The sequence below is a fragment of the Rissa tridactyla genome, chromosome 7 (assembly GCF_028500815.1).
Source record: "Rissa tridactyla isolate bRisTri1 chromosome 7, bRisTri1.patW.cur.20221130, whole genome shotgun sequence".
In the NCBI taxonomy this organism is placed as follows: domain Eukaryota; kingdom Metazoa; phylum Chordata; class Aves; order Charadriiformes; family Laridae; genus Rissa; species Rissa tridactyla.
The window spans coordinates 39,510,066-39,535,716 of NC_071472.1; the positions used below are offsets into that span (position 1 = coordinate 39,510,066).

General features: G+C 39.7%; 1 protein-coding gene across 2 annotated transcripts in view; it reads left to right on the plus strand.

Moving 5' to 3' along the window:
* Positions 1 to 2,448: 2,448 nt before the first annotated feature.
* The window catches only part of NCKAP1 (NCK associated protein 1), a 60,031-nt gene continuing 36,828 nt past the window's right edge, over positions 2,449 to 25,651 (plus strand). For both annotated transcript variants that reach the window (XM_054208479.1, XM_054208480.1), the window contains exons 1-2: positions 2,449 to 2,666; positions 15,637 to 15,747. In XM_054208479.1, the coding sequence (XP_054064454.1) occupies positions 2,559 to 2,666; positions 15,637 to 15,747 (219 nt within the window). In that variant the 5' untranslated portion in view covers positions 2,449 to 2,558. The remainder of the gene's footprint in view (positions 2,667 to 15,636; positions 15,748 to 25,651) is intronic.

Here is a 25,651-nt window from a genome sequence, read left to right on the forward strand (position 1 = left end):
TGTGACTAACCATGTTGCAGTGATAACTCAGATAATAGTCTATTTAGTGTTAGGTCTGTATGGCTGCACAGTAGTAAAAACCCTTGCATCAGAAATTCTAATTTACTGATATTTAGCTTTCCCTATACCAATATTCAGTACGTTTTCATGAAATGCAGCTAACTCAGCACTGTTTGCCGTAAAAAGAATATTATAGCAACCAGAGGTGCCTCCTTATAATGCTAATAAAACAGGATCTTGCAAACAGCCTCACAAATAGTGTGGGAGTTTAAAAACAGGATGCTGTGCCATTTCTACAAAGGAGAGAGTCGGTCGTTTTTCCCGTCTGGGTCTCACCCTATTACCTGTGCCGCACGGAGAGCGACTGGCGTTGCTTTCACGTTGAAAACTACGTTAGTAGTTACAGAGAGCTTGAAAGTTCTCCAGCAAGCTCTATAAGCGCAAACTTTATTGAAAGCCAATTGACTTTGACTCCATTGTAATCCATAGTTTTTCTACTAATTCCAGAGGAAGAAAGATTGGGATATTAGAGCATAGGTGATTCAGCGTGACACACAAAACACCCCAACGATGTCGATCTCATTCCACTTGCTTGGCTATATATAAATTACAGGTTCTGTGATTGTTAGTGTTTGAAACTTTCAGAACACTCAATATAGCTGAAAAACAGTTGAATATGGAATTAAAAATTGGTTGCTGTGGTTTTAGCTGTAGATGAGAAACAAAACAAAATTGCTCTCAGCAATAGTACAACTACATGGGAAATACCTTTACTGACACTAGAAATATTTGATATTTTTAAAAAATTAGTTAATAGAAGGAATATGCTTTGCGTAAAAATATTACTATAGATATTATCCATTAAATACTTTGAAACTACATAGCATTTTGTGCTTTACAAATTTAAATACCAATTTGAATGTTTCTGATGTTTTCCATAGACTCTAGTAGTGAAAAGTCAGGTCTAACCCGATTAATCATTACAACATTGTTGCTAGGTATTCCCAAGTCTTGGACACAAAGCTGAGGCAGAAAATCATCTGATGAAGGCCAAAGAATGAGTCAATAGCAGACTTAAGGCTGGAACTCTAAGTTCTTGCTTCCCTGTTTCATTCTGAATCATAAATTATCTTCTAACTGCTCAAGTGAAGAAGGAGGTCAGTAACAATTTAATTACATCTAGGCTTTTCACATTCATTTCTATGCTTTCTAAAATCTATTAGTTTAAAACCGCTAAAAGGCTGAGATTGTCTGATTCTGATTTCTAACGCAAAAATGGAAACTGAAAATTAAATGGAAGTATTAATATGCAAAAAAGGCACAGATGGTGGTGCCATTATAAAAAAATGAGATTAGAAGGTTAATTCTTAAGCCTGCCTCCCATAAACTGGTTGCAGGAGCCCTGCATCCCAGCTGGTTGTGCCTGGTTGTGTAGCAGGTTGCAGTAAGGGGTAGCTCTTGTGGAAGCCCCTCGTTGACATTCACAGCACGGAAATATCACTGTTCCTTGAAAATATATGCTTTTAATTCCTGTGGTTTCAAGAGAAAAAAAAAATAGCAGTGATGTGACTCATCTAATTGGCAAAATGGTATTTCTTGGAATTTGCTGTAGAGCAATGGAGCTGTGTGAGTGGAGAGGGTCCCTGGGTTCCTTCTGCTGCCCGGATCCCAATCCAGGTGCTATTCTGTGGTGCTGACAGAAGTCCCCTCAGAAAATTACAGTCACCGTTGATGATAACTGCGTCAATATTCGCTGTGCAGTGCTTCCAGTATCTGAAGGGGGCCTACAAGAAAGATGGAGAGGGACTTTGTACAAGGGCTTGTAGGGATAGGATGAGGGGTAATGGCTCCAAACTGGAAGAGGGGAGATTTAGGTTTGATATCAGTAAGAAATTTTTCACTGTGAGGGTGGTGAGCCCCTGGTCCAGGTTGCCCAGAGAAGCTGTGGCTGCCCCATCCCTGGAGGGGTTCAAGGCCAGGTTGGACGGGGCTTGGAGCAACCTGGGCTGGTGGGAGGTGTCCCTGCCCAGGGCAGGGGGTGGCACTGGGTGGGCTTTAAGATCCTTCCCAACCCAAACCATTCTGTGATTCTATGATTTCAGTTGATTTAGTAAAAACAATTGGGTTTTGTTATAAACCTTGGGGAAAAAATGAATGTTCTTCGTGGTCGTGAGGCACGCCTTGGGATTCCGCCTAACATACAGCCTAGTGGCTCTCATATTAGGAACAACGGCCAAAGAAACCAGCCCGAAGACGACTCACCGCCGTATGTAAGCGCACCTAGCGGTCACGCCCTGGGCTTTTCAGCGAGGCGACCCGCCGGGCCGGGGGGCAAGCGGGGGCCGAGCCGGGGCAACCGGGCCCGCCCGCGCCGCCGCCCGCCCGCAGGGGGCGCGCGAGCGCCGCCCCACGTGACCCGCGCCGCACCGCCGTGGCCACGCCCCGCGGAGGCAGCAGCGAGCGAGGCCGCCGGCGGCGGCGGGGGGAGGCAGCGCCGGGCCGGGCGGCCGCGCCACGGCGGGGCTCTGGGCCGGGGCCGCGGAGCGCAGCGGGGCAGGATGTCGCGGTCGGTGCTGCAGCCGAGCCAGCAGAAGCTGGCGGAGAAGCTCACCATCCTGAACGACCGGGGCGTCGGCATGCTCACCCGGCTCTACAACATCAAGAAGGTGCGGGGGGCCCCGGCGGGGAGGCGGGGGGAGGAACCGCCCCAGCGCGATCCCCGCCGACCCACTGGCCCCCGGCCGGACTGGCGCGCCGCCGCCTTGCTTGCGGCTCACCCGTCCGCGCTGCGGCCTAGCTGCGGGGCCCGAGAGGCAGGGCGGGGAGGCCGCGGGAGCCGCGCCGCCGCCGCGGTCAGGCGCTCTGGCCCGGCCCGCCGCTGCGCCGCCTGTGGGCCCGGCGGCGGGCCGGGGCTTCGCGGGCGGCCGCCGCCTCGTTACCTGGCGGGGGGGAGGAGAGAAGGGAGGCCCTGCGCGGAGCGGCGCCCACAGGCCCGGCACCCGCCGTCGCGGGGCCTAGGCCCGGTGCCGCCTGGAGCCGCTCCCGCCCCGCCGTGCGTGAGTCACGGGAGCCGGGAGTGGGCTGCTGGGCACGGGCCTACCCACGCCGCCTTGCGAAACCCGTCGGTACCGAACAGAAGGGTTTGGGGTAAAATTAGTAAGTTTAATTTTAATAAGTTGGGGGCGCGGCGTTGCTTAGCAGCTCCGGCCTGAGGTGGAGCAGCTGTTTGAAGCTGTGGGAGCTGGGGCTGCTCCCCGCCCGCCCGGAACGCAATAAACCGGTGTTTGCATGGGTGAGGTGGTTCGGCGGCGCAGGAAGCTGCAGGTCTCGGTATTGACGGTAAAGATGGGGTACGCCTCCCTGCGGAGTTGATTCCTCTTCTGGAGGAAATCTTTGTGCTTTCGTCTGTGGAAGAGCCTGATTCATGGCCGTCTAGGTGCCTCGTGTCCTTCCCAGCTTAATCTTCCTGACATGCGATACACCATCTGAATGTGTACAGCGGCTCGGTCCACTTTCAGTATGAATTAGTTAGGATTTTGTTGCTTTGTCTTGAACACAAGTGTTTCTGAGAGGTTTTTATTATTTCAAAGAAAATGTGAGTTATTACATCCAAGCAATGAGCACTGCTTTGCAGATTTAGCGTCCTAAAATTTCTGTGCTGTTCTGTATGCTGGGCTCAGCTGGCTTGCGCTGCAGCAATAGCAGAAGGAGTTTGAGAGTTTTAGGTGCTTCCTTGATCACTCTGACTCTAAACCCAAGTTTAGGGAGTGATCCTGCCTAACGGATCCGAGCTAAAGGATGTGTTTTGTCAAATTGTTTTGCTCTTATGGGGGACTTGTACTTCAGAAGCGGTAAGGGCTACTTGGCTATACCAATTGCAGTGTTGATTTTAATTAAGGTGGTGTTTCCAGGAAAAAAACCAAATGACTGCAGTATTCCAAAGTCAGCGTTGATCCAAAGCAATGTCAGTAGTTGGTGTGCACTTAAGCGTTCCTGCAGGCCTTCACTGACATGAATAAAGCATTCTAACTTATTGCAAATTCTTCTCTTTCCATATATAGAAGTGATGTTCCTTTTGGTTTGCAGTTTTGTTTGTTGGAAAATTGCTTCAACTTAAAAGTGTGATTACATTGTTACAATTATTAACACAAAACAGAAATTCCCTATTTGTGGGGGAAAGCATTAAAATGTTATGCTTTTAGAGAAGTACACCAGGTGAAAAACAGGCTAGGGGAATTTCGTGTGAGCATAGCCATACTTTGTGGGGAGAAGGCAGGAAATGAGTCAGGAAAAATTAAACCTCGTCTTGACAATTGTGAGTGCAGCCTCTGTTTTTGTTACCGGAGTTCTGGTTTGGGGACACTTACTCATGTTAAGCAGTCCACTGCCTACAGACACATTTCCACTGTTACGTTTAGATTGCAGAGTCCTGACTGCTTTTGCCCATATGGTGGTGGTAACTTCTGCCATTGCTCGTCTTAGTGAAGTGAGGCAAGCAGATAGGCTCTCGGTAGGGGAGTATCAGCACAAGAGGTAGCACCAGTTTTTCCTGCAAATGTCATGAACTGAGTCCAAAATTGCGTAGGTCTTGCATACAGAGAGAGGGGAGGCATGTCCAAGTGGCTAGATTGTTGTGTGATGTATAGTTTTGCAAATCTGGAGATGTCCCAGACACAACTCTGGGTATTCATATAGTAATTTGTGATTCAAATAATTGTTTTCTTAAGCTGCAGTGAGTACCGCTTGACAGTGGTAACTAGTGAGCTATGATGATAAGCCCCAGAAATCTCAGGATCGATTATTGTATTTTAGTGTGGATTTTTCTTCAGACCAGCTGCAGCATAGCTGGCTGCTTGCAGCACTTTATTTTTCTTTATTTTGTGCCTTTTTTTTTTTTTTTTTACATTTTCCCTCTCTGAAAACAGTGGGTTCTAAAACTGCTGTTTAAGACTCTTATAGCTTCCTCCATTGAAGACGATACCGAAACTCAAGTTACTAGAGATAACCACACAATATGTGGTATTGCGGTTAAAGGAAATGGTTAAGACTTTTTTTAATAAGAGGAAGTGGGAGGTAAAGTATTTGTAGCTGCCTTACAGATTGCTGTAGATGCTGTCTAGGGAGCAGATTTTAACAGATTAAGAATTTTCCCCGCTGTTAGAAACAAAGCGGGACAATTTTACTTCCCAAGGAATTACAGAAGTTGTTAAAAGCAGTTAGAAACTTGATATTTATACTTCATCTTCCTATCTAAATTTCAATTTTGATGTCATTGTGCTTATAGCTGTTAATTGTTCATCATTTTCTGTCTGCTGACCTTCTGTGCTGCTGTTGTCTTCTGAAGTAGTTCAAAGTTTGTTGTTTTTAAGAGTATCTGAATATATAGGGGTTTGCCTCTGAGAGTGACATGGAAACTACGAAAAGTGGACTTACTAAAGTAATAGTGGATGATGAGATAAAACTTGCATTTGGTCTGTGTGGAGATGGATTTTGTTGCTGCTGGTACTTGAAAGGATGATCCTTTGCCTGCTGCTTTCACTGTCTTTTGTACTGGGACCAGTATTAGTCCTGAGCTAGGAACTCTTCCCATTGCAGTTGCTCTCCTGTTTTGTTCCTTCTGCTTTTTAAGAATTTGTCCTCAATTATCCAAGCTAGCAATTTTATTATTGCTTTTCCTTATAACTCTCTTGTCATTTCTTGCCTGCAACGAAACCTCTGTAAGTCAAAGACAGCAGGGTTTTTTTCATGCCATTCTGGCTCAGGTGAAACTTGAATTTTCTGGTTATCGTTCAGAGCAGACCGAGATTGTTGGTGAGCTTTGTGTGATGCTGCCGGTATTGTCAGTTAAGTGTATTGTTCAAGAGTGATGGTAGAGGAATAATCTTGTTTTCTCTGGGCCTGTCTTTTGTTTGTTTATAAAACCCTTGGATACTGGGGACTATTTGCAGTAAGAGATTTAATCTTAAAATATCTGAGTATCTGATTTAGTCAGAGCAAATCAAGAAAGTGTGATTTTGATGAATGTTGAAGCAGTGCTACTGTAAACAGTTAGGGTTTTGAATTATTTAGAGTATACATTATTCAAATGTGACATGTCTGTTATTTATCATTAATTGCTTTGCTAGCAGTGTTCTGTTGTTCTTCATGGTACAGGTTTTATATTCACATGCAAAATTTTTTCTTAAAATGTCATTACCAAAACTAATTCTTGTGATTTTTACAATTCTGATGATTATGTACTATCTGAAAAATGAGAATCTTAAACCAGTTCTTAGATATGAACTGTATAACCGTACTGAAGTCATAGATAAGGAACAGAATAAATATTTGCAGGTGCTTTAGCTGACTTTATCTTCACTGTTCCAAACCAAAAATGTGGTCCCAGTCCTATTGTGAGCACCACATAGTTTAGTATGAAGCCAGGTTTAAAATCATTTAGCAGGTAATTAATTGCCAGTTAGTTCTTTAAAGATGCAATAGTTGGAATATTGGATTTTTACCTGTATTGAGGACGTTACTTGTTAGCTGTTTTAAAGACTGGCTACTTTTTATTTTCCCTATTTATTTTCTCTTCCGCAGCAGTTAAAGCGCATACTCTTTTCAAAAGAGCAAAAGAAGGCATATACTGTGAGGGAAAGAGGAGGACTGCATCAGGTCTCCTGTGGTAAAACGGTGACAAGTTGGTCAGATCAGCCAAGGCTGAAGAGACCAGCCTTTTACGCTGCTCCTGAGATTGCGGTGAAGAAAAAGATCCCAAAAGCTCCAAAACTGGACTGGAGAGGACCTGACAAAGTCTAAATATTGCAGGGGGACAGTTGTAAAAGCCAGTCAATGAGGTGTTTTATTTTGCTCGGGCACTAGAGCAGTTCTTCAGGAAGAATTAGGAGAGATTTTTGCTGACACTCAGAACACGCAGAAGTTTCCAATCTGCACAGCTCTGAAGTTTGGAAGGGTGTAGGATCAGATCACCCTTTTGACACTGAGCTCTGTGCTGGAGTGTGGAGCTTTGAGCTGAGAGGAAAAACTCACAAATAATACTGTTTTGAATTGAAAGTTTGGTATTGGAAAGAACAGATAATGTCTTCAGGTCATCAGGAAGTGTCTTAGGGTGCGGCAGTGTTGCTTCTAGTGCTCAATAGATGTCAGCAGTTCTTTAAAGGTTAAGTTGCCAGTATATATTGGTCTGTTTGTGATCTTGGAGGAATAGCTCAGAATACTGTCCTGCTGATAAGAGGACAAGGAAACCCCAAACAAACTTACAGTCAGTGCTGGCAATAAACAAAAAATAAATACAAGAATTCCTTTGCTCAGGAAGCAAACAAAGACTGATGATACCGTGTCACACTTTTTTTTTTTTTAATTGAGAAAAGCAGCTAATTTTGTAAAGAAACAATGAGACTTTCTAAAACAGTATGAAAATATACCATGACATCCTCTAAAACATACAGAGAGAAAGCCAGGTGGATTTATCCTTTTGTATCAAGTGTGGATACCCAGAATTATCTTGCATTGTTTCTTTGTTTACAAATACGAATTACCTGCACCCCCAGTTCCTGTTCATTTGCCCTGCCATGGGTTGACACAAAAACTAATCTAGTTTTAGTTGCAAGGGCTTTTTAAGATTGTGGACAGAGAAGATGCAGCTAAAAGGTCTGAAACAGTTGACATTTTAGATTCAGAATAGACAAGACATCCCCATTGCTTTGCTTTCTTTCATTAAGATGTTACTTTGTAAATTACAGTTAGGGAAAGCTTTGTGGCAGTGAAACTTCTCTTCATTTTTTACTTTGCATTTTACCTGCCCCATATTTGATGAGTAGAACCAAGTGCTTGCTTGAACAGGTGCTGCAAACTCAAGAGGGCAATATGAATTTATCAATGTACAGATAGTGGTAAACCAAGTCTATTTCTTTCATGGGCGAGGTGACAGGTCACTCTAGTATGGACAACTTAGTAGATATTTTACACATTAACCTTGGCAAGGCTGCTGACATGACTTCATCTGATTGTTCTCACAAACAATGTGAGGAAGTACAGTCTGGATGAAGTTGTAATGACGAACGCAGCTGGATAACCATGTTAGGGAAGGGAACGAAGATCCCATTGTCAGACCGTGGTTCAGCAGGGTCTCCTTGGGTGTGTTTTACCTCTGGTTCCAGTCACTCTGTGCATTAACAACCTAGATGATGACTGCAGCGTGCCTATTAAATTAGTGGGTGATAGGAAACTGGGAGAAGCTACAGAAATAATGAAGAACCTAATTGGAATTCAGTTTGAGCTTAATGAATTGTAGGTATGGTCTAACAAACTTGGAGGTGGTTGAGCAAGTATGATTGCAAGCTATTTTGTGCTTAGTGAAATTTAAAATACAAAATTAAAAGTAAGGAGATAGCAAGTGTGCAGAAAATAGACAGGAAAGGTTAGGGGCGTCCCAGGGCAAGCATTAGCCAATGAAGTTTTGCTACAAAAAATCAGGGATGACATGAGGTTTTATAAATGTGTGAGCAAGATAGTCTGAAGACAAAGGAAGTAGTTCTTTTGCTCTACATGGCTCGTCTGAAATGTATCTGGTTTGACATGGTTTTCAAGAAAAATGTGGATAAAATGGAGAAAGTCCAGAGCAGAATAATAAGAAAGACCAGTGATGCAGAAAATTTCACCCACTAAGAAAACTGAAGGAGGTTTTTAAAGTAAATTAATAAGTGATATGAGTTTTAAAGTATTTAGGACTGCTGTAGAGAGAGGAGGAATAGTTTGTACAATTCAGTATGGCCACGGAGATCAAGAAGCGATGAATTAAATTGTAGTGAGAAAAGTTCAGTTTACATGTTAGAACTTTCGAATGAAAAATACCATTAAATATTGGAAAAGACTGTGAGAATGTTTTTGAACGTAGCCTGTTGGAGACCTGTAGGTAAAGATTTGGCAGACATCTCCCAGGTGTGATACAGATACAGTTGATCCTGCTTTGGAACAGGAAAGTAGGGTACGCAATTTCTCAAGGTCCTTTCTAGGCTTTTCTTCGGGTTTCACGTGAGTTTACATTTTAATGGGTTGGATCTCTGAGTAGAGATACGCTAGTATTTAAAATAAAGTATATACTTGGGCGTTCAAGACACACCAAATAATGAATAATGATGGGGAAGAAGTCTTGCTTAGCTGTAGGAAACATTGGACTGACTTTTAACACCTTTAATTGTAATTTTGAATTAATATGAAAGTGTGTTATCTTTCAAACTTTTGAACCTTTGTGTGTGAAAAGTGCAATAGCTGTTAAATTTATAATAATTTTGAGCCATATTTTGGATATGTCTGAGGCCTATAGAGACTGACCGAAAATTAGTTAACTGCAGACTTTGTTCTGATTTCCAGATCCTAGTTGGGTCATGGGAACAATACAGTTTTGGCTGAACCTTGTAGCACAGTTTATATATCAAAATACAGGTTTACCTTTTGTACAAGTATCATTTATGTAACTGCAAACATCAGTAAAGTGATTTACTTGGTACAGTGGTACTGGTGTAGGACAGTTAAATTTTAGTCATCACAAGTATTAAACTAGACTCTAATAATTTGTCCATGTGCGACCAACTAATTCTTGCATCTGTTTGCCTAGCTATTGGGAGGGACAAAGCTTCGTTCACAAAGCTCATCTGGGACAAGCCTGTTTATTATTAAACTTAGGCTTCCACAAAACCTAAAGTACAGGAAAGCAAATCATAGAATGGTTTGGATTGGAAGGGACCTTAAAGATCATCCAGTGCCACCCCCTGCCTTGGGCAGGGACACCTCCCACCAGCCCAGGTTGCTCCAAGCCCTGTCCAACCTGGCCTTGAACCCCTCCAGGGATGGGGCAGCCACAGCTTCTCTGGGCAGCCTGGGCCAAGGGCTCGCTGCCCTCACAGCAAAGAATTTCTTCCTCATATCGAATCTAAATCTCCCCTCTTTCAGTATAAAACCATTCCCCCTCATCCTATCGCTACATTTCCTCATAAAGAGTCCCTCCCAGCTTTCTTGTAGGCCCCCTTTAGGTACTGGAAGGCTGCTATAAGGTCTCCCCAGAGCCTTCTCTTCTCCAGGCTGAAGAACCCCAACTCTCTCAGCCTGCCTTCATAGCAGAGGTGCTCCAGCCCTCTGAGCATCTTGGTGGCCCTCCTCTGGACTCACTCCAACAGGTCCACGTCCTTCTGATGTTGGGGGCTCCAGACCTGAATGCAGTACTCCAGGTAGGGTCTCACGAGAATTGCAGTAGGCTTCATCAGAGATGTTAAGGCAAATGGAGTATGAACTCTTTCCTTACGTATTCATCATTCAAAGCCGCTCTCTATTGATTATTCATCTCTCTCTCTCCTTCTCAGTAGCTTTGCTCTTTCAAAGTTAGAGATTTGTCAGTTGGTAATCTCATTATTTTAAACACATACCAGAAACAAAGAATAAATATGTTTTGTCCTACAGAAATACCAAGTTCATGATGAACCTGTCTCTTTTTGAATGCTTTTTTGCCAGGTATTATTTAGTATAATTTATAGGATGCATGGCCGCAAAACAGGCATTGAAACTTATAGCTGCATTTTAGGGTAGCTTTAATGCCAGCACTATTACAAGGGAAGAACAACAGTGTTACTGTGCGTGCCTTTCTTGCCTGCCAAGAGAACGTGCTGTGGTAAACTAAATGGTACGTACAGGCGCTTTTCCCATTTTTTTAATATGAGAGATCTTACTATATTTCCATTTACTATTGAATGTTACTAACTCGGGAGATGGCATGTTTTTTGCTGTCATTGAAACTTAGGGAATTGAGAAATTCAGAGGTTTGTAGTGTAGATTCATTTGTAAATGAAACTTGAAGGTGAGGTGATCTGTTGACTAAGATTATTTCAGTCTGTGTTGTCACAGTCCAGTGGAACTGTGCTCAGCAGTGTTTTATCTCAAGTCTGCAGCAAGTCAAGTAATAAAACCACATTAAATTGCTGCAGAATATGATTTGTTTTATGATCATCTGATGTAAGGGGCTTGGGGGATGAAAATAGGAAATGATTGATTCAAATGGCCCTCTTTCTTTTTTTATTGGGAAACAGCCCCGCTAATCATTTGGAATAGGTGGGGCTTAGCAACAAAAAGAAGTATAAAAAAGGTATTTCTACAGTACAGTAACATATTTAGGCTTTTTTATCATCCTACCCCATGTAACTCAAGTAATACTTCCCAATGTTCTCACTCAAGGACACATGGCAGGTGTATGTAGAAGGCATAAAGTGGAGTTTAAGTGTTCTAAATGCAAGTTTGCACCCTGCATACTGTGCTGTGGCGCTGGCTTTTGACAGTGATTGTACCTGAAAATAAATGTCCCTTTATTCATGTCACATCAGATGGATATATATAGTAATTTTGTTGCTGGAAGGTTTTTTGTTCTCCTCCAACGCCCTCTGTCCTCAAGTAGGAAGGAAAATGTTAGGCTTTGATTTTTCACAGGGATAGCTGTAACTGGGCTGGGGCAAAAGGTCTTTATGCTGTGTATCTTAATGTTGGTGTACTCTGGGCTAAAGGCAGCTGTGCTGGATTTGGTGGTGTTCTTTAAGGGCCGCTTATCGTATGTGTAGACCTTAAGCAGGCTTTTATTGTTGGATATTTTCTTGTTGACCGCTTCTGAATGAGTATAACCTAGAAAGCGAAGGTATGTAGTTTTTTTTATTTTCGAAGTGAAAATAGTATAGAAGAACCTAATAGCATGAAGAATAGAGTCTGAATTTTGTTTAATAATAATAATCTAGTTGTCTAGATTATTAGGGTAGGTAGGAAAACACTGCTTTAATTCAAAACGTATGGCATAGTGAAGCATCTCTAAAGAGTACAAGCAGTCTGATCTGTCTTACCTGAAGTTTGATGGCATGTGCATATGATAGCAGAGATGTATTCTGAATAATGAATCTCTTAGCTATAGAAATCGTGATGCTCTTGTTAGAGTTGGATGCATAGAATCAGATCAGGAGAGTACGTCCACTTATAGCAGGGTACAGTTCTAAAGTGCTGTGGAAAGAAATGTTGTGTAACTTGATAGAAATCCAGTGTCTGAGTCTTTTTTAATTTCTTTTTTTAATTACTTAAATTAGTCTCTATTGGGAGCTTTGCGTCATCTTTTTCAGCATAACTGCTTGACAGCTGTTTAGTAGTGTACAAAGGAATTTAAAGATGACTGCTGGGAGATTCTTTCAGTATAATATTTCGGGGCTGAAGCAGCTGGAATCCCATAGCTTCAGAGCTGTATTCCATGAATGCTGCACTAGTAAGAACACTTTTACTTCATGAATTTCTTTTTAATGCCCCAAAACTGTAGCCATCCTGTTGCTGGTTTTGTTGTGGTGGTTTTTTGGTTTTTTTTTGGTTTTTTTTTTTTTTTTAAATAAGAAATGAAACAAGGTTATTGCAACCCACTTAAGGGGAAAAGTGATATCTGAGGCTGATTGAGAAAGCGCTACAGCGTTTGGCTAATTCTCAAAATTCTATTTGAATGCTGGAGAGCTGTATAGGGCAAAGTGATCTTTGTATGTTGTACCATCATGTTTCTGCCTGTTACAGTACTGACAAGGGATTTTGTATTGACTCATACAACAACTAAAAGCAAAAGCCACCTTTCTTATCTATAGTCTAAGACCGTTGCCCTCAATGTCTTCGTTCTTTCTACTGTGCAAAATTGTGTTTATGTGCCTTATCACACATTCATGCTTGTGCGAAAGTGCTAAAATTGGGGATCGTATTTTCATTCTTGTATACTTTATAGAGTAAACTGTAGTGAGTTTGATCTTCATAGGTGTGTTTGGCCTTTTAGGAGAGGTTTAGCTTACGTAGACAGTTTTACATGTGATGGTGAATGCAGGTAACAGTACGGATGAAAACTGTATTGGTGCAACAACAGTTAGTAATCAAATAATATCAATTCTTAGGAAGGAGCTGAGCTGCTGTGGAATATGGGAGAGGGAAGGAAAAGGCATCAACCCACTCGTTCGATGGTGTCTGTTCTCCTTCTATTCAGTCCACGTAGGTGGGCTTGTACAGCTTTTTAGAAGGTGGAATTTTGAAATGTATGAAGGATATCTTTAACCTTTTGTATCTTGCAGCAATTTTCTTTCTTATCCATGGATCAGTCTTGTGTAGTTTATTAGTAGGAAGAATTAGAGTTGCTTAAAGTGTGATGTTAGCAAACAAACAATGGGAAGGAACAAAGCTCTCTATTGCATATTCAGGTATATCGAGGGGACTGCCAGTTAGACTGAGGATAATATTAATCATCTCTGGGAACTGAGTTCCTGAAGCCATGTGAGCATATGCCTGTTAGTGTTTTCATACATCTGTTTCCATGTGAATGATCTGTATGTGAAGGCCTGTGTAGGACATAATTTTTAGTAAACATTTTGGAGAGCTGATTTATAAGAGGAAAAACATCTGTTGCTAGGAAAAATAAGGAGTATGTGGAAGTAATGTTTCAATTCAGGCTGAAAATTATTAGGAAGTCAATGGTCGCAGTTATGTTGTATATAAGGGCAACCATATTAGATTTTAACAGGCCACAAATATATGTTGTCCATTAAACTGTTTCCTTTAGCTTGTAATCCTTCTTTTAGTAGAGAAAGTTATACAATGTGTGAGAAGGACAGAAAGTTGAAATAATCTGACACAGATTCTGACAAACCCATGGCATCTAGTTAATTAAGACTTCGTGAATTTGAAGCTCAGTGTTTATTTTTTTGATGCCTATTTGCAGTACAATTTTTACTTTTGAAATTGTGTAAAGACTTTAAAGTGTACACAACAGATCTTCTGTGGCATGTGTTGTTTGCTGCTGTGAAAAAATCGAAGCAACTATTTAATATCTAATTGATAATGTGAATGTTGCTGAATTTATTTTCCTTATAAATTCCTCTTGGAGTATTACAGTTGTGACATTTTAATAAAATTTAGTATTTTTGTGGTAAAATTAGCAAATGTAAGAGCTATGGTGTCAGAGTAGCATGTTAGCGTACATCATGATGGTCATGTGCTACTGGTAGGAGTTTTAGAAACTTACAATAATGATTCTTTTGTTTTTTTTCTTGGCTACCGTTTCTTTTTCAGGTATGTAAAACTTCACTGAGTTTCTCTCCTTTTTTCCCCTGTAGTTGCATGTGATATTTGTTAACTCCTTTTTTTTTTTTTCTCTCCCTACCTGAACTTAGTTTGGAAATATTATTAGAAGTTACATGTTTCAGCTTATAAGCAGCACTTTGCACAATAGTAAAATTCTAATAAGTACATGTAAAGTTGTTTGTGAGTATTAGAATAATCACCATCCAGTAGAAAGTATGCTGCCTAGAGTAACAGATTGATCATAATGTTCTCTTGGATGTAGGTAATAGTGTATTAGTTCACTTAAATGTAACATATTTTAGAATTTAAGAGTAATTTGTTTATATGTAATTTTTCTCTCTTTTTGTTACACTGCTTTCCCAGCAAGGACAAGTTTGGAAGGTTTGCAAAGCTTTTCACCTTCCCTTTGCCCGCTTGCCCGCTTTCAGAATCGGTCTCATATTCCATGACTTCTGTCTCTACAGTCCACAACCTGGTCATAGAAATTAATGTGGAAAAGTTTTTAAATGAGCTGTCATTCGAGTTCGCTATGTTGTGTAGAAATGCCTAGCATGTAATTTAGTTCTGCATGAGACACAAAACTCCTTTGCAAATCCCTCTGAGGACTGTAAAACTAAATGAATATTTGAGAGAAAGTACAATTTGAGCACAAACTTTGTCATGTAAGTAATGCTGCTTTTAGTATGTTTCTCCAAACTAAATGGTATAGCATGGCTCGCTAGTCAGAGTAGTTGAGAAGTAGTAGCGTGTCTGACAGCATGCGCTGTAGCTGGCAAAAGTAGGTGCTTTGTCAGTTGTTTGTCCACAGAAGCTGTTCTGGTATGTCTACGTAAGTTATTGAAGAGTCCTAACACTTAGTTGCGACTTCTGTTGAAATCAAAATGTAAGGAAATTTCTTGATTGCTGCTTTTAAAGCACAGCCTATGCTACTGTAGGAGTAAAGAAAATGAGAAAACTTGAGTTCTTAATCTAAGGAAATAGAATACTTCAGGCAAGTACTGGTGGTTTTATTGTAGAATGGAAAACTGTCTTGCAGTTAATAATTTAAAGAAAAATGAAACACAGATCGGTGGTGGGGCTTTTAGTTTTGTTTCACAAAGGATAGTTTAATCATTTAATGTGCCCAGCACTGTCCTCCACAGATGATGACATGATTGAATTTTCTAACAGTTTATTAACTCCAGATGCATACAACACTACCTCAAACAAGGAATAGCATTAAAAGGAAACCATTTTTTTCTCCTTCTTTTAGGATTGAGTTTTTTCCCTCACTGCTGTTCTGCACTAACTGCTTTGATATTTCCATGCATCTTTTTCAGTAGAAGAGCATCTCTGTACTGTTTCCCATTGCATATTTCAGCTGTGACAGTCCCTGCACTTTGCCTTTCATTTTATCACCTGCTCACTAAAAACAAACAAAGAATCTTTCTAGTTTGTCTTCAGATTTGCAACTATCGCTTAGCTTTAGACGGGTGATTGTGTTTTTACTTCATTTTTTATTGTATTTTTTTATAGGCATGCGGTGACCCCAAAGCCAAACCATCCTATCTTATTGACAAAAACCTGGAATCTGCTGTCAAATTCATAGTCAGGAAGTTTCCAGCAGTAGAAACACGCAACAACAATGTAAGTAACCAAATGGTTTTATAAGTATTTTTCTCAGTACCTTTCAGCGCTTGTTGCTCAAATTGGTGAGGTTTTTTGTGTTCTTTTAAAGCATTTGATGGTGACTGTGGCAGTTAAAATATAGTTGTTGATTCAGATCTCTGACAGGATACTTTCAAAAGAACTATTTTCAAAGAAAGAGTATTATACTATAATTCTGGATTGGTTTTGTTAGGGTAGGACACTTTCTAGTTTTCTTCTTGCCTCCTGTCTTCTGTTCCATTTCAAAGAATTGTCAATGGGAAGTAATCCTCGAAAAAATCCTGCTCGATCACAGAAATTCTTGGTGACCAGACTAATTGCAGATGATGGAAGTTGCATAACTTTATTTGTGATAAGACCTGAACAGCAGATCAGTAAAAGCCACCCGACTGCAAAGTGGGAAAACATGATTGTACTTTACAGGTGCCCTTGCTTGTGGGGTCAGTCCCTGGGGCAATAAAGAATGCTTTGGTACATAAGGAGAAACCTCACAAAGTACAAAAATATGGAAATATAGTTGTTTCCTCTTCAGATGTAGTGAGTTCAGTTGCAGTAGGAGATTATTTTTCACCCTTCTGAGTGATCCAGTATTGCTGAATTTGTCTCTGTAGTCTTTTAGAGATAATTAAGATTACTGGATTACAGGTAGGTGTTCTGGGAGGTGATGTACACTTGTTTGTCTTTCACTTTGAAAGTCAAGGGAAAGGTTTTTGTTTTACCTGCTTTATATTTCTTTCCAAAGGTGGAAAGTGGAGGTAGGTGTTGGGTTTGCATGTTCCCTGCATGCAACCACTTGCATGTGTGCTTGAGAGGTTTAGGCTCGCTTTAAACATTCAGGTTTCTGCAGAATGGTAGTGGTAATAGCAGTGGGAATAATTAGTTTCTTTTACAATGCCAGCTAGAATTTCTATGTAATGCTTCCAGTAATACCAATGGGGGGGGGACGGGGGGGAAGAGAGAAAAACTTTCCCTTATGGAGGAAACAAGTTCAATAATAATGTGCTTACTCACTTTAAAACTCGTACACGTTCTGTAGTGTTTAATATTGCTGATCTCTGTATTGCATTTGATAGTAACAGATACCACAAATTCTTCATCAAATCTATATAAAAATAGTAAACCCTTCAAGCCATGTTTGGTAAACACTTCCATATTCTCTGAACTTCAGTGGCAGATCTACTATTAAAAGCAAAAGATTATGTACATGGAATTTGTTTAATGCAGTTGCCTGTATGCTCTCTATATATCTTCCGGTTGTTGACTGTGAATTTGGAGCTTAACTAATGATAGATACCTAAGGATTTGGTACTCTGAAGTTTATGACAAGAGATCAAAGCTAAATTGATATATTGTGACAGTCACAGTTTCTAAAATGGGACACACTCCTTGTGTTCCGTCACTGCCTTGTGTTTATTTACCGTGAGCCAGCCAGGCCTGTGTTTATTAAGCACAGTTATCAAAAGCCTGCCCTCCTTATGTATGAGCACAGTTTAAAGTAGGGGTTTTCAGTTCTAGTAATAGGCAGCTGAGGTTTCCCCGCCTGCAGTCAGAGCTGATGGCAGTTTGCTTGGCTTAGTTGTTTACAGATTTTTCCTGTAGAGTGTTGTATCTCCCCAAAAAAAACCCTTTACCCATAGCAGATACCTAATGAGACAAAAGCAGTGTCATGTGCAGAGAAAGTTCTACTTTGATGTAAGTTAAATTTGTGTTTGTAAACCTTAGCTTCAAAAAGGCATAAGCAACTAGCTCCTGGGCAGGAAGATGTTCTCCTGCTGGCCAACAACCAGCTTGCCATATGTTAGGAGGGCGCACCAGTGAGTTCCTTTAGTAGGGAAATGGGTGATCAGAGATGTAAAAGGGCAAGAAGCTTATTGGAATAAGGACATATCCATTAATGAAATATTATGAAGCATTATTGCAGGGGAAATAGCTGAGAAATCATAAGCTGTGCTTCCTCCTTGCAGTGAAAATTCCAGGAGAGCCTTTCGGGGAGGCGTTTTGGATGTGGTATGCTCAGCTGCAGCGGTTGCCATAGCTTAGCATTGTGCATCTGTGCAGTTAGTAATACCTAGTGACTGCCAGTAGGTGATGGTGCTAAACAAGCTTGCATGCAGTGAGAGGAGCAGTGGTGCCTGCTTTTTGGGTTTTTTGACCTATTCTTTAGCTGGTAGTTTGGTTTTCTCAGGTGCCATTATTCAGAGTGTGTTGTCTGAGGTGAAGAACACATTTTATTGAAGAGTATGAGCAGTGTCTGCTGTAATCGGATAGGTGCCTGATCTTGAAAAGTCTGCATTTTTAGTCTTTTGAAACAAGTGATTCTGTTATGTTTGCTATTGATAGCTTTTACACCTTTATTCACAAAAAATACAGCTCCTGGTTTTGTTCCTCCTTCAGTGTTTGACATGCTGATTCACACTAGAGTGAGGTCTGGCAATCGCTGTTTTTTCAATATTGTAGCAAGAGTGAAAGTTTATGAGCAGTTCAAACAAAAGTGAAATGTCCAATGAATCTTTGAGCTGGCTGAAAAATAAAATGGAGTAGTTAATCTTCCGAAGGATCAATTATAGGTGACTCTGGGCTTCATCAGTTCATCACTCACTCTCTACTGTTGTCCTAGGGCATTCCCTCTGATCTTATACTTGCCCTTTCTCCTCCAATCACCATCATGAGCCATACAACCTTGAAAACGTGCAGTTTGAAGACTGAGCTCTTAAGTCAACTGTTAGTGATATTGACCAGCAGTGTAGTATTGCTTAATAATGTATGAAATACCTGCAAAGGAGGGAGTGTATGTAAACAAAAACTGAAGGATTGACAAAGTGAGAAACAAATGTTTTAGATACTTTTTATTATATAGTTTCTCTCTATCTTCTGTGTTTGGGAAACCTTAGTATTTATATTTATTGTAAATTGACTTAAACTTTGCTTTGAAAATTGGAGAAGCCTTCTAAATCGGAGAAGCCTTCCATCATTCTTGGTCAGACCAGTGATCTGATTGTGCTAGTATTGACTCAGGGTAACATGTATTTTTACTGAATTTCCTTGACTAGCTTCAGAAGAAATTTTCCAAAGTAAGCAGTGCAGAAGCAGACTGACGTTTCTGAAGGTTTTTTTAGACCTCTTCCTCTTATAAGGTGTCCAGGCACGGTTCTCACCACAGAGAAATTGAAAGAGAATGTACTGAACTCCAAAAAAATGTATTAGGACCTAAAATTTGCTCAGTTAATGCTAACGTTTAATGCCATTGTAAAGCCAGAACAAAATATTTCACGATGGGGAACTGGAGATGCAGGGAGAAAAGACAATTTTCTGTGGATTGTGGGTGGTTTGTGAAGAATGTGCTGCCTGGGCAGGTAGAGCTCCGTGTCTTTGTGCGGTGGAGCTGACCGCCTTGCTGCTTTCCTAAACATCACATGTGGGAAGTGGTGAGAAGGTCTGCCTTCTTTCTTGAACGTGTGTTTTTTCTTTTACTCAGACTGTGCCTCAGCAATTTCCTTGTAGAAAAACTTCATGTATTTTTAAATGTCTATTGGAGAAGTTGAGGCTTCGTCACTGCTTAGTGTTAAGTAGACTGGTGAAACACTACTCAGAAGTTTGTAAGTATATGGTTAGTGGGAGAAACGTCCATTTCTTCCACATACCGCTAATCTTAATCTTCTAGTAGCTATCTTCCCAGTATTGCTAATGTCAGTTCCACTGTGTTTTATATTGACTACACATTCAATTTCTTAGGAAACAATGTTTTAGGGGCTTATTTCCCTGATTTAATTGTAATAATTTTCTGCTGTATTATGGCAGCAGGGACTGGAAATAAGATCATATGAGAGTAGAGTACAAGCGGTGCGAGCATTTCCAGCCTTGCCTGGTTAGGATCTGTAGTTCACTTTACATTTTATTTACTTTTTCTTTATGGATGTGCTGGCTTTTTCCTTTTAGGTCCCAGTATGCATGTTTGTTCTGCTTACTGTGTCTTTCACAGTTGCGCTTTATAGTGAGCTGGTTGCAGAGCAAATTGGCTGGATATAGGAGAGGCATTGTGGGCACAGCGTGGCTGGACCTCCTTGGCCAAAGCTTATTAGAAGACACAAATGCATGCTTTTATTAAATGATTTCTTCTATAATAACATTATTGAAATAGGTACTTTATAACCAGTCCTGATTTTTAATATGTGATAGGTGCTTCCAATAATTAGTCTTTTTCAGAGCACTTAACCGAATACAAATAATCATTTGCTTTTGAAGTGGTCCTTTCAGCCCCTCCAAGAGGTACAGTGCCAAAAGGAAAATGGCATTTGTTTGTTTGCTTGTTTCTAATGAAGCTTTTAGTATTGTAATTTGAAATTCTCTTCTGAGGAAGAATTGGGGTCTCAGCTGTGTTGCCTCATGTGCTGGTAATTATTTTTCTCTAAAAAACTTTTGACGAAACAGTAGGGTAATTGACACCTATGGCAGCTGATTTCTTAAGATTAATTTAAGCAAAGTAACTTAAATCCACAAATTCAGTAAATTTAAATATATTTACACAGCTTTCCGGATCTCTTGTCTGGGAGACTTGATTTTTCAGACACCTAATTGCTTAGTTTAGCAATAAAAACCCAACTTCCTATATTCCACCACAAAACTAACTAGATTGCTGGCCATGAGGGCTAAAATCTTTTCCAGGTAAGAGGATGCCGTGCTTTCCTTGCATGGCTGCCTGTTCACCTCTGCTCACTTACTGCTCAGGGGAGTGCAAACGGGTTGGTTTTCCAGAACTCAGTGGGTCAGCAGTTCGTTTACAGGAGATCCCTCTGCACGAGTAAAGCCAGCCGATGAGTAACTAGTCTCTGTTCAGCTTTGTACAAGCAGTGGAGATTTCCTTATGTTTGAGAATAGGATGTACTAAGTTTATTTCAGAAGAAACTGCAAAATATCTGCAACAAATTATCTACGCTTTTACTAAAAAACATTCAGAGTTGAAGTTGCTCTGCTAATGTCGTGCTCTGATACAGCCATACCTACTGTTCTGATTGGGTACGCAGTGGCGTGTCTGACGTCTTCAGTGGTGGCCTGCATAAGACTGACTTTGCAACTTAAAATGACTTATGCTATAACATAATCAGAGTAGTATGTAAAATTTTTCAGCCTAACAGTCATTTGAAAGTGACCGTTTTTTCATAGTGATTCCAAAAGGTGATGTGAAATCTTGAAATCTCTTTAAAATGTTTCACCAAACAGAACTGCCATAATGTAACTTACCTTTTTTCAAAATGGTAAGTGCTAGCAGCAGAGATGTTTATATTTATGGCTTAACCCTTGATTGTGCATGAATTTGAGATGGAGTAGCATCCAAAACCAATTTAATTTTTATCCTTATTTGTACAAGTTATTGTAGTACACTGCTGTAAGTCAAATCAGTCCACAGAAGTCACTTGCCAAGGTAATCCAAACTAGTCACGTTCTCGCTCTTGTTGCTGAACAGTGTATGCAATACCAGCAAAGGAATGAATGTTTGTAATCCTTGCATTCTTCATCCATTAAAACTGAAATCCTCTTTTGATTTGATGATTGACAACTTCAGAGCTTGGCCATTAAAAAACAAAGAAACCAAAAAACCTCATTAATACCTATACAGTATTTTAGTTAAGTAGTGTCACTGAGATGGCATTCCAAAATGAGTTTTCATGCATTTTAAATTAATAGTTCTTTTGTGATTTCATGACATAAATGTAAGTATGCAGGCAGCTAGAGACATATGTCCAAAACAGATGTCAAAATGTACAATATGTCAATATGTACAAAAACTTAATTTTGTAAATAGTTGCCTTGGAGATGTCAAGACCTGTGGCCAAAGCTTGCATGATACAATATGTAATGAGCACAATGTAGGAATTACTGTATGAATTTATGTAAAAGAAAGTGAGAGAATGGGAAACAGTTCCTTACAACTGACAGGTAGATCTGCCATTATTAATAATATGGTCAACCCTGGGGACAGTAATGATTGGGTAGCAATTTTCCTTTTCAAAAGACTTAACTTAGTGCTAGAAACTTGAAAACAAACCAAAAATAGATCTTGCAGTAGAAATGTTAGGTAGTAAACATGTTAAGTATTCTATTACATCTTTTTATATGCAGCGTGTCACTTCAGAGGCTGATTTTTAATTGGAAATAACAAAACCAAGGACACATCCATCATTCTACAGTTAGTTTACAGAATTTAAAACTCATTCTCTTCATTTGATTAGATCCTTCTCTCTTCCCACCATTCTCGTAGACACAGAACTTTGTTCACGAGTTGAATTTTTAAAATCTTCATCTAAAGAGTCTACAGGTGGCAGGCATAGTGAGTATAGTAAGTGACAGTAAGAATGCTGACAGTGATTATTTACCCCTCTCCACAGCATTTTAACAGTCGTAATTTGTAATACTGCATTTTGGGGCTTATATTCCAGCTAGTAAGATGAAGTTGATGGTGTTTTCTCTGGGAACATTGTAATATCTACAGTATCAGTTTGTAGAAAACAAATATAAGTGTTTAGTGATCATATTTGCAGAAAAAATATCACATTGATATAAGGAGGCGAAAATTCCCCTATCTACTGTCTATTTATGGATCAGGAAATAAGACATTTATTCACATACTACTGCCAGCAGTCAAATAAATATGATAAAGTAGTTACAGAACTACAGTTATCTTCTGGTTTTCCACACATAAAACTCTCTGAACAACCTTTACTACTTATCTTGTATTCGTCCTGTGCCTTCATATTACATCTGTATTTATTCACTTTGTTAATATGCCAGCGTCTGTGTCATTACTTTCTTGTCTCTGTTCATATAAGTTTTATGTGAGGCTGTCTTACATCTTCTGATGTGTTTTTCCCTGCTTTTAATGCACTTCTTTTAATGTACTTTCTCTGTGTACATAATCAGTTCTGTAAAAATTTTGGAGGTTTAATGTGAAGAAGGAAAGGCATGAGACAACTTGGTAAAGATCAGTAGATCTCTTGTAGGTAATGTACTTGACAAAGTGTCAGCTTCATTCCCTGGTATTTAAAATCCCGATTTATGAGTAATCAAATATGATTGGAGATGTGGTATTTTGTTAACAGACAAAATAAATTATTTCCCTTTTTTTTGATCCTGTTATGTTAAAATTTCTACAGCTTTTCCTGTGTCTTAAATCTAATTCACCTTCGTCAACAAAAATACTGTTGTCCTTGTTTGTATAATTTGTACTTCAAATTCTTTAAGAATAAACAAAACACTTATATCTAACCCATCAAGAAAGCATGGTTAGCTATAGTGAAAATAATCTTTTGATGCTGGTAATGTTTTAAGAGTTATTTCTTCAGCTTATCCTATTTTAAAACTTTTGTTGAATATTGGAAACAGAAATGTTTGCTGATAAATGGAATTGCAGGCTAAGGAAAAAAGCCTCAAACCAAATACAAAATGATATAGCACCAGCTATTTCTTAACAGCTGTTAGGAAATTAGTAATGGAAAGTTTTGTTGCAGTGGGTGTGGAAGGAGCTACACCCACATTCCTGAGAGATAAAAATGCAAATAAACATCATCCAAGACCCTATATGCTGTAAACTGTGCTTTTAAACATCGCTGATCAGGCAGCGCTGTGTGAACTGGACTGCGTGTGCCGCACTGATGTACCAGTGATTACAGTTGATGCATTGTTTTACTTTGATACTGACATTTTAAATAATAGTTTGTTTACACCCTTAACACTCAGAGTTCGAAGAAAGATCACCTTAACTCTGTACGAAAGTTTTAGCATCCTTTAAGTATAAATATTCCTGGGAATACAGGTAACTAGTTAACAGTGCACGGCAGTGATTCCTTAGTTCTTGGTTGAATGTAATGAATACCTCCCTATATTCTGTTATTTAATATACAACTTCACAGAATTTCTGAAAAAAAGATTACTTATTTTGCAGGCGTAGCTCCCAGCACTGTCTCCCTTTCTGCCTTGTCTCCCCATTTCATGGATTGTGCCCCAAATGTGTCGTGCCCTCCAGAAGTGGGCACTCAGTTGCTATTTGTTACAGCAAACATAGCTGTGGTGTACAGCAACCTATATATGATCTTGATAGTCTCCCTTAGCATTGCACCTCGTTTAGTGTGAGTTAGGATTGCAGTAGGAAGAAGTTGTTAAAGCATATGTGCTGCTATAATATGAGTTTTGGGTTTGCCTTCTTTCTGCATGAGAATTATTCCTATTTCTGAATGATAGCATGTGATCTGTTCCTAAAAAATCATGAAACAGCTCCTCACATTCATCCAATTCATGCTTGTGTTAGTTGCACAGAAACAAACCCTATTTGTTTCTGTTTTAAAACTATATATGTTTGAAAAACAAATCACTTGGAATGAATAGTTTAAGTGACAGGGCCAGGGTAAAGATTAAACCCAAGCTTTTTAGGCAGTGAGTGTTCCTTGTGTAAGAGCTGCTGACTGGCAAAGCAGCCCCCAGAGCACAAAAAGCGCTTTTTCCTCGGGGGAAATCCCGAGTGCAGGTTGGCCCAAAGGTGGCCCGAAGTTTTGCTGGAGCTGTGCACACCCACGGGAGCTTCGGATGCCTCCTTCTCTGAGCACAAAGCAGTTAAAGTTTAAGGTACATGCCGGGAAGGGTAGTAGCAAATTCATACTGAGAATCAAAACACATTTCATAGGACTTACATTTGAAAACAGATTTTGTGCAGCAGCAGCTTAAATGGAGATAACCTATTTCCTAGTGCATGAGATCATCGGGAGAAGTTACACATGTGAAGAAGAATAAACACTTGTACTTGCACCCATGTTTCATTTAAGTCCCAGCTAACGACTACGTGAAAGGAACTTAAATATTATATAGGGCAGGCATTGAAAGTCGGACCTTCAAAGTTAAATCCTATGCTCTCTGGTTTAAGAGTAGCAAGGAGTATTTTATAATGTAGCCATCCCGGCTTGCTCATAACTCTCTATATGCCTGTCTTTCTTGGTTATAATGGAAGTCTTATGACTGAAGGCTTTTAAAAATCATAATCGCCTCTCAGAATACAGAGGAAGGAAGCAAAAATTATCTTACGTATGATGTAGTGGTCCAGGGAGTCTATTTTTTGAATTTAGAGGAATTTCAGTGCTTTACATAAAACTGAGAACACAGAGCACAGCTTTATGAAGCGAGGGAGATGAAGCAGCGTATTCAGTTTTAACTTGTCATATGGAAATAACCAATTGGAAACAATTTATTAATTCACTCTCATAATTGATTGCTTTTGCTGAGAGGAAAATCATATTTAACGCGATCAGTCTTTAATTTAAAATCTTGCAGCTTTTTGGAGGGCACTTTTTCATATTGAGTGTTATGACTGCTTTAACTCATTTCAATTCGTATTTCAGGGAAGAGACTTAATTAGTAGATGGATATTGCAAGTTAAATAATTGGATTCTTCCAGTGCTGTGAGACTGTAATACATAGATAAACAGAATGGCTGTTCAGTAAAACCTGTGGGGTTTTTTGTGTTTTTAATTGTAATTGTTTAAGTGATCTGTCTGGTTCCTCTACAAAATGTTGAAAAACATGAAAATTAAATGATATTTCATTGTCTGTTTAAAAAAAAAAAAAATAAAATCCATGTGAACTATTTTATGCCTTTGTATTCACATTTGCCTCTTCCATTTTATCCACCAGTGTCTAATGCTAGTGTTTTGCTTCTTTTTTGTTTCTTTATTTTGTTGCTTTTGTTTGAATGTATTATTGTGTTTATATGGAACTGGTCAAAGAACCGTTACTGTATTTTATGTTTGTATCTACATTTTATTTTGCATGCTTAACGTGGCTTTGCCTGGATATTCTTTTTGGTAAGTTCAGAATTTAAAAGCATAATGTTTTTCTGTAGTAG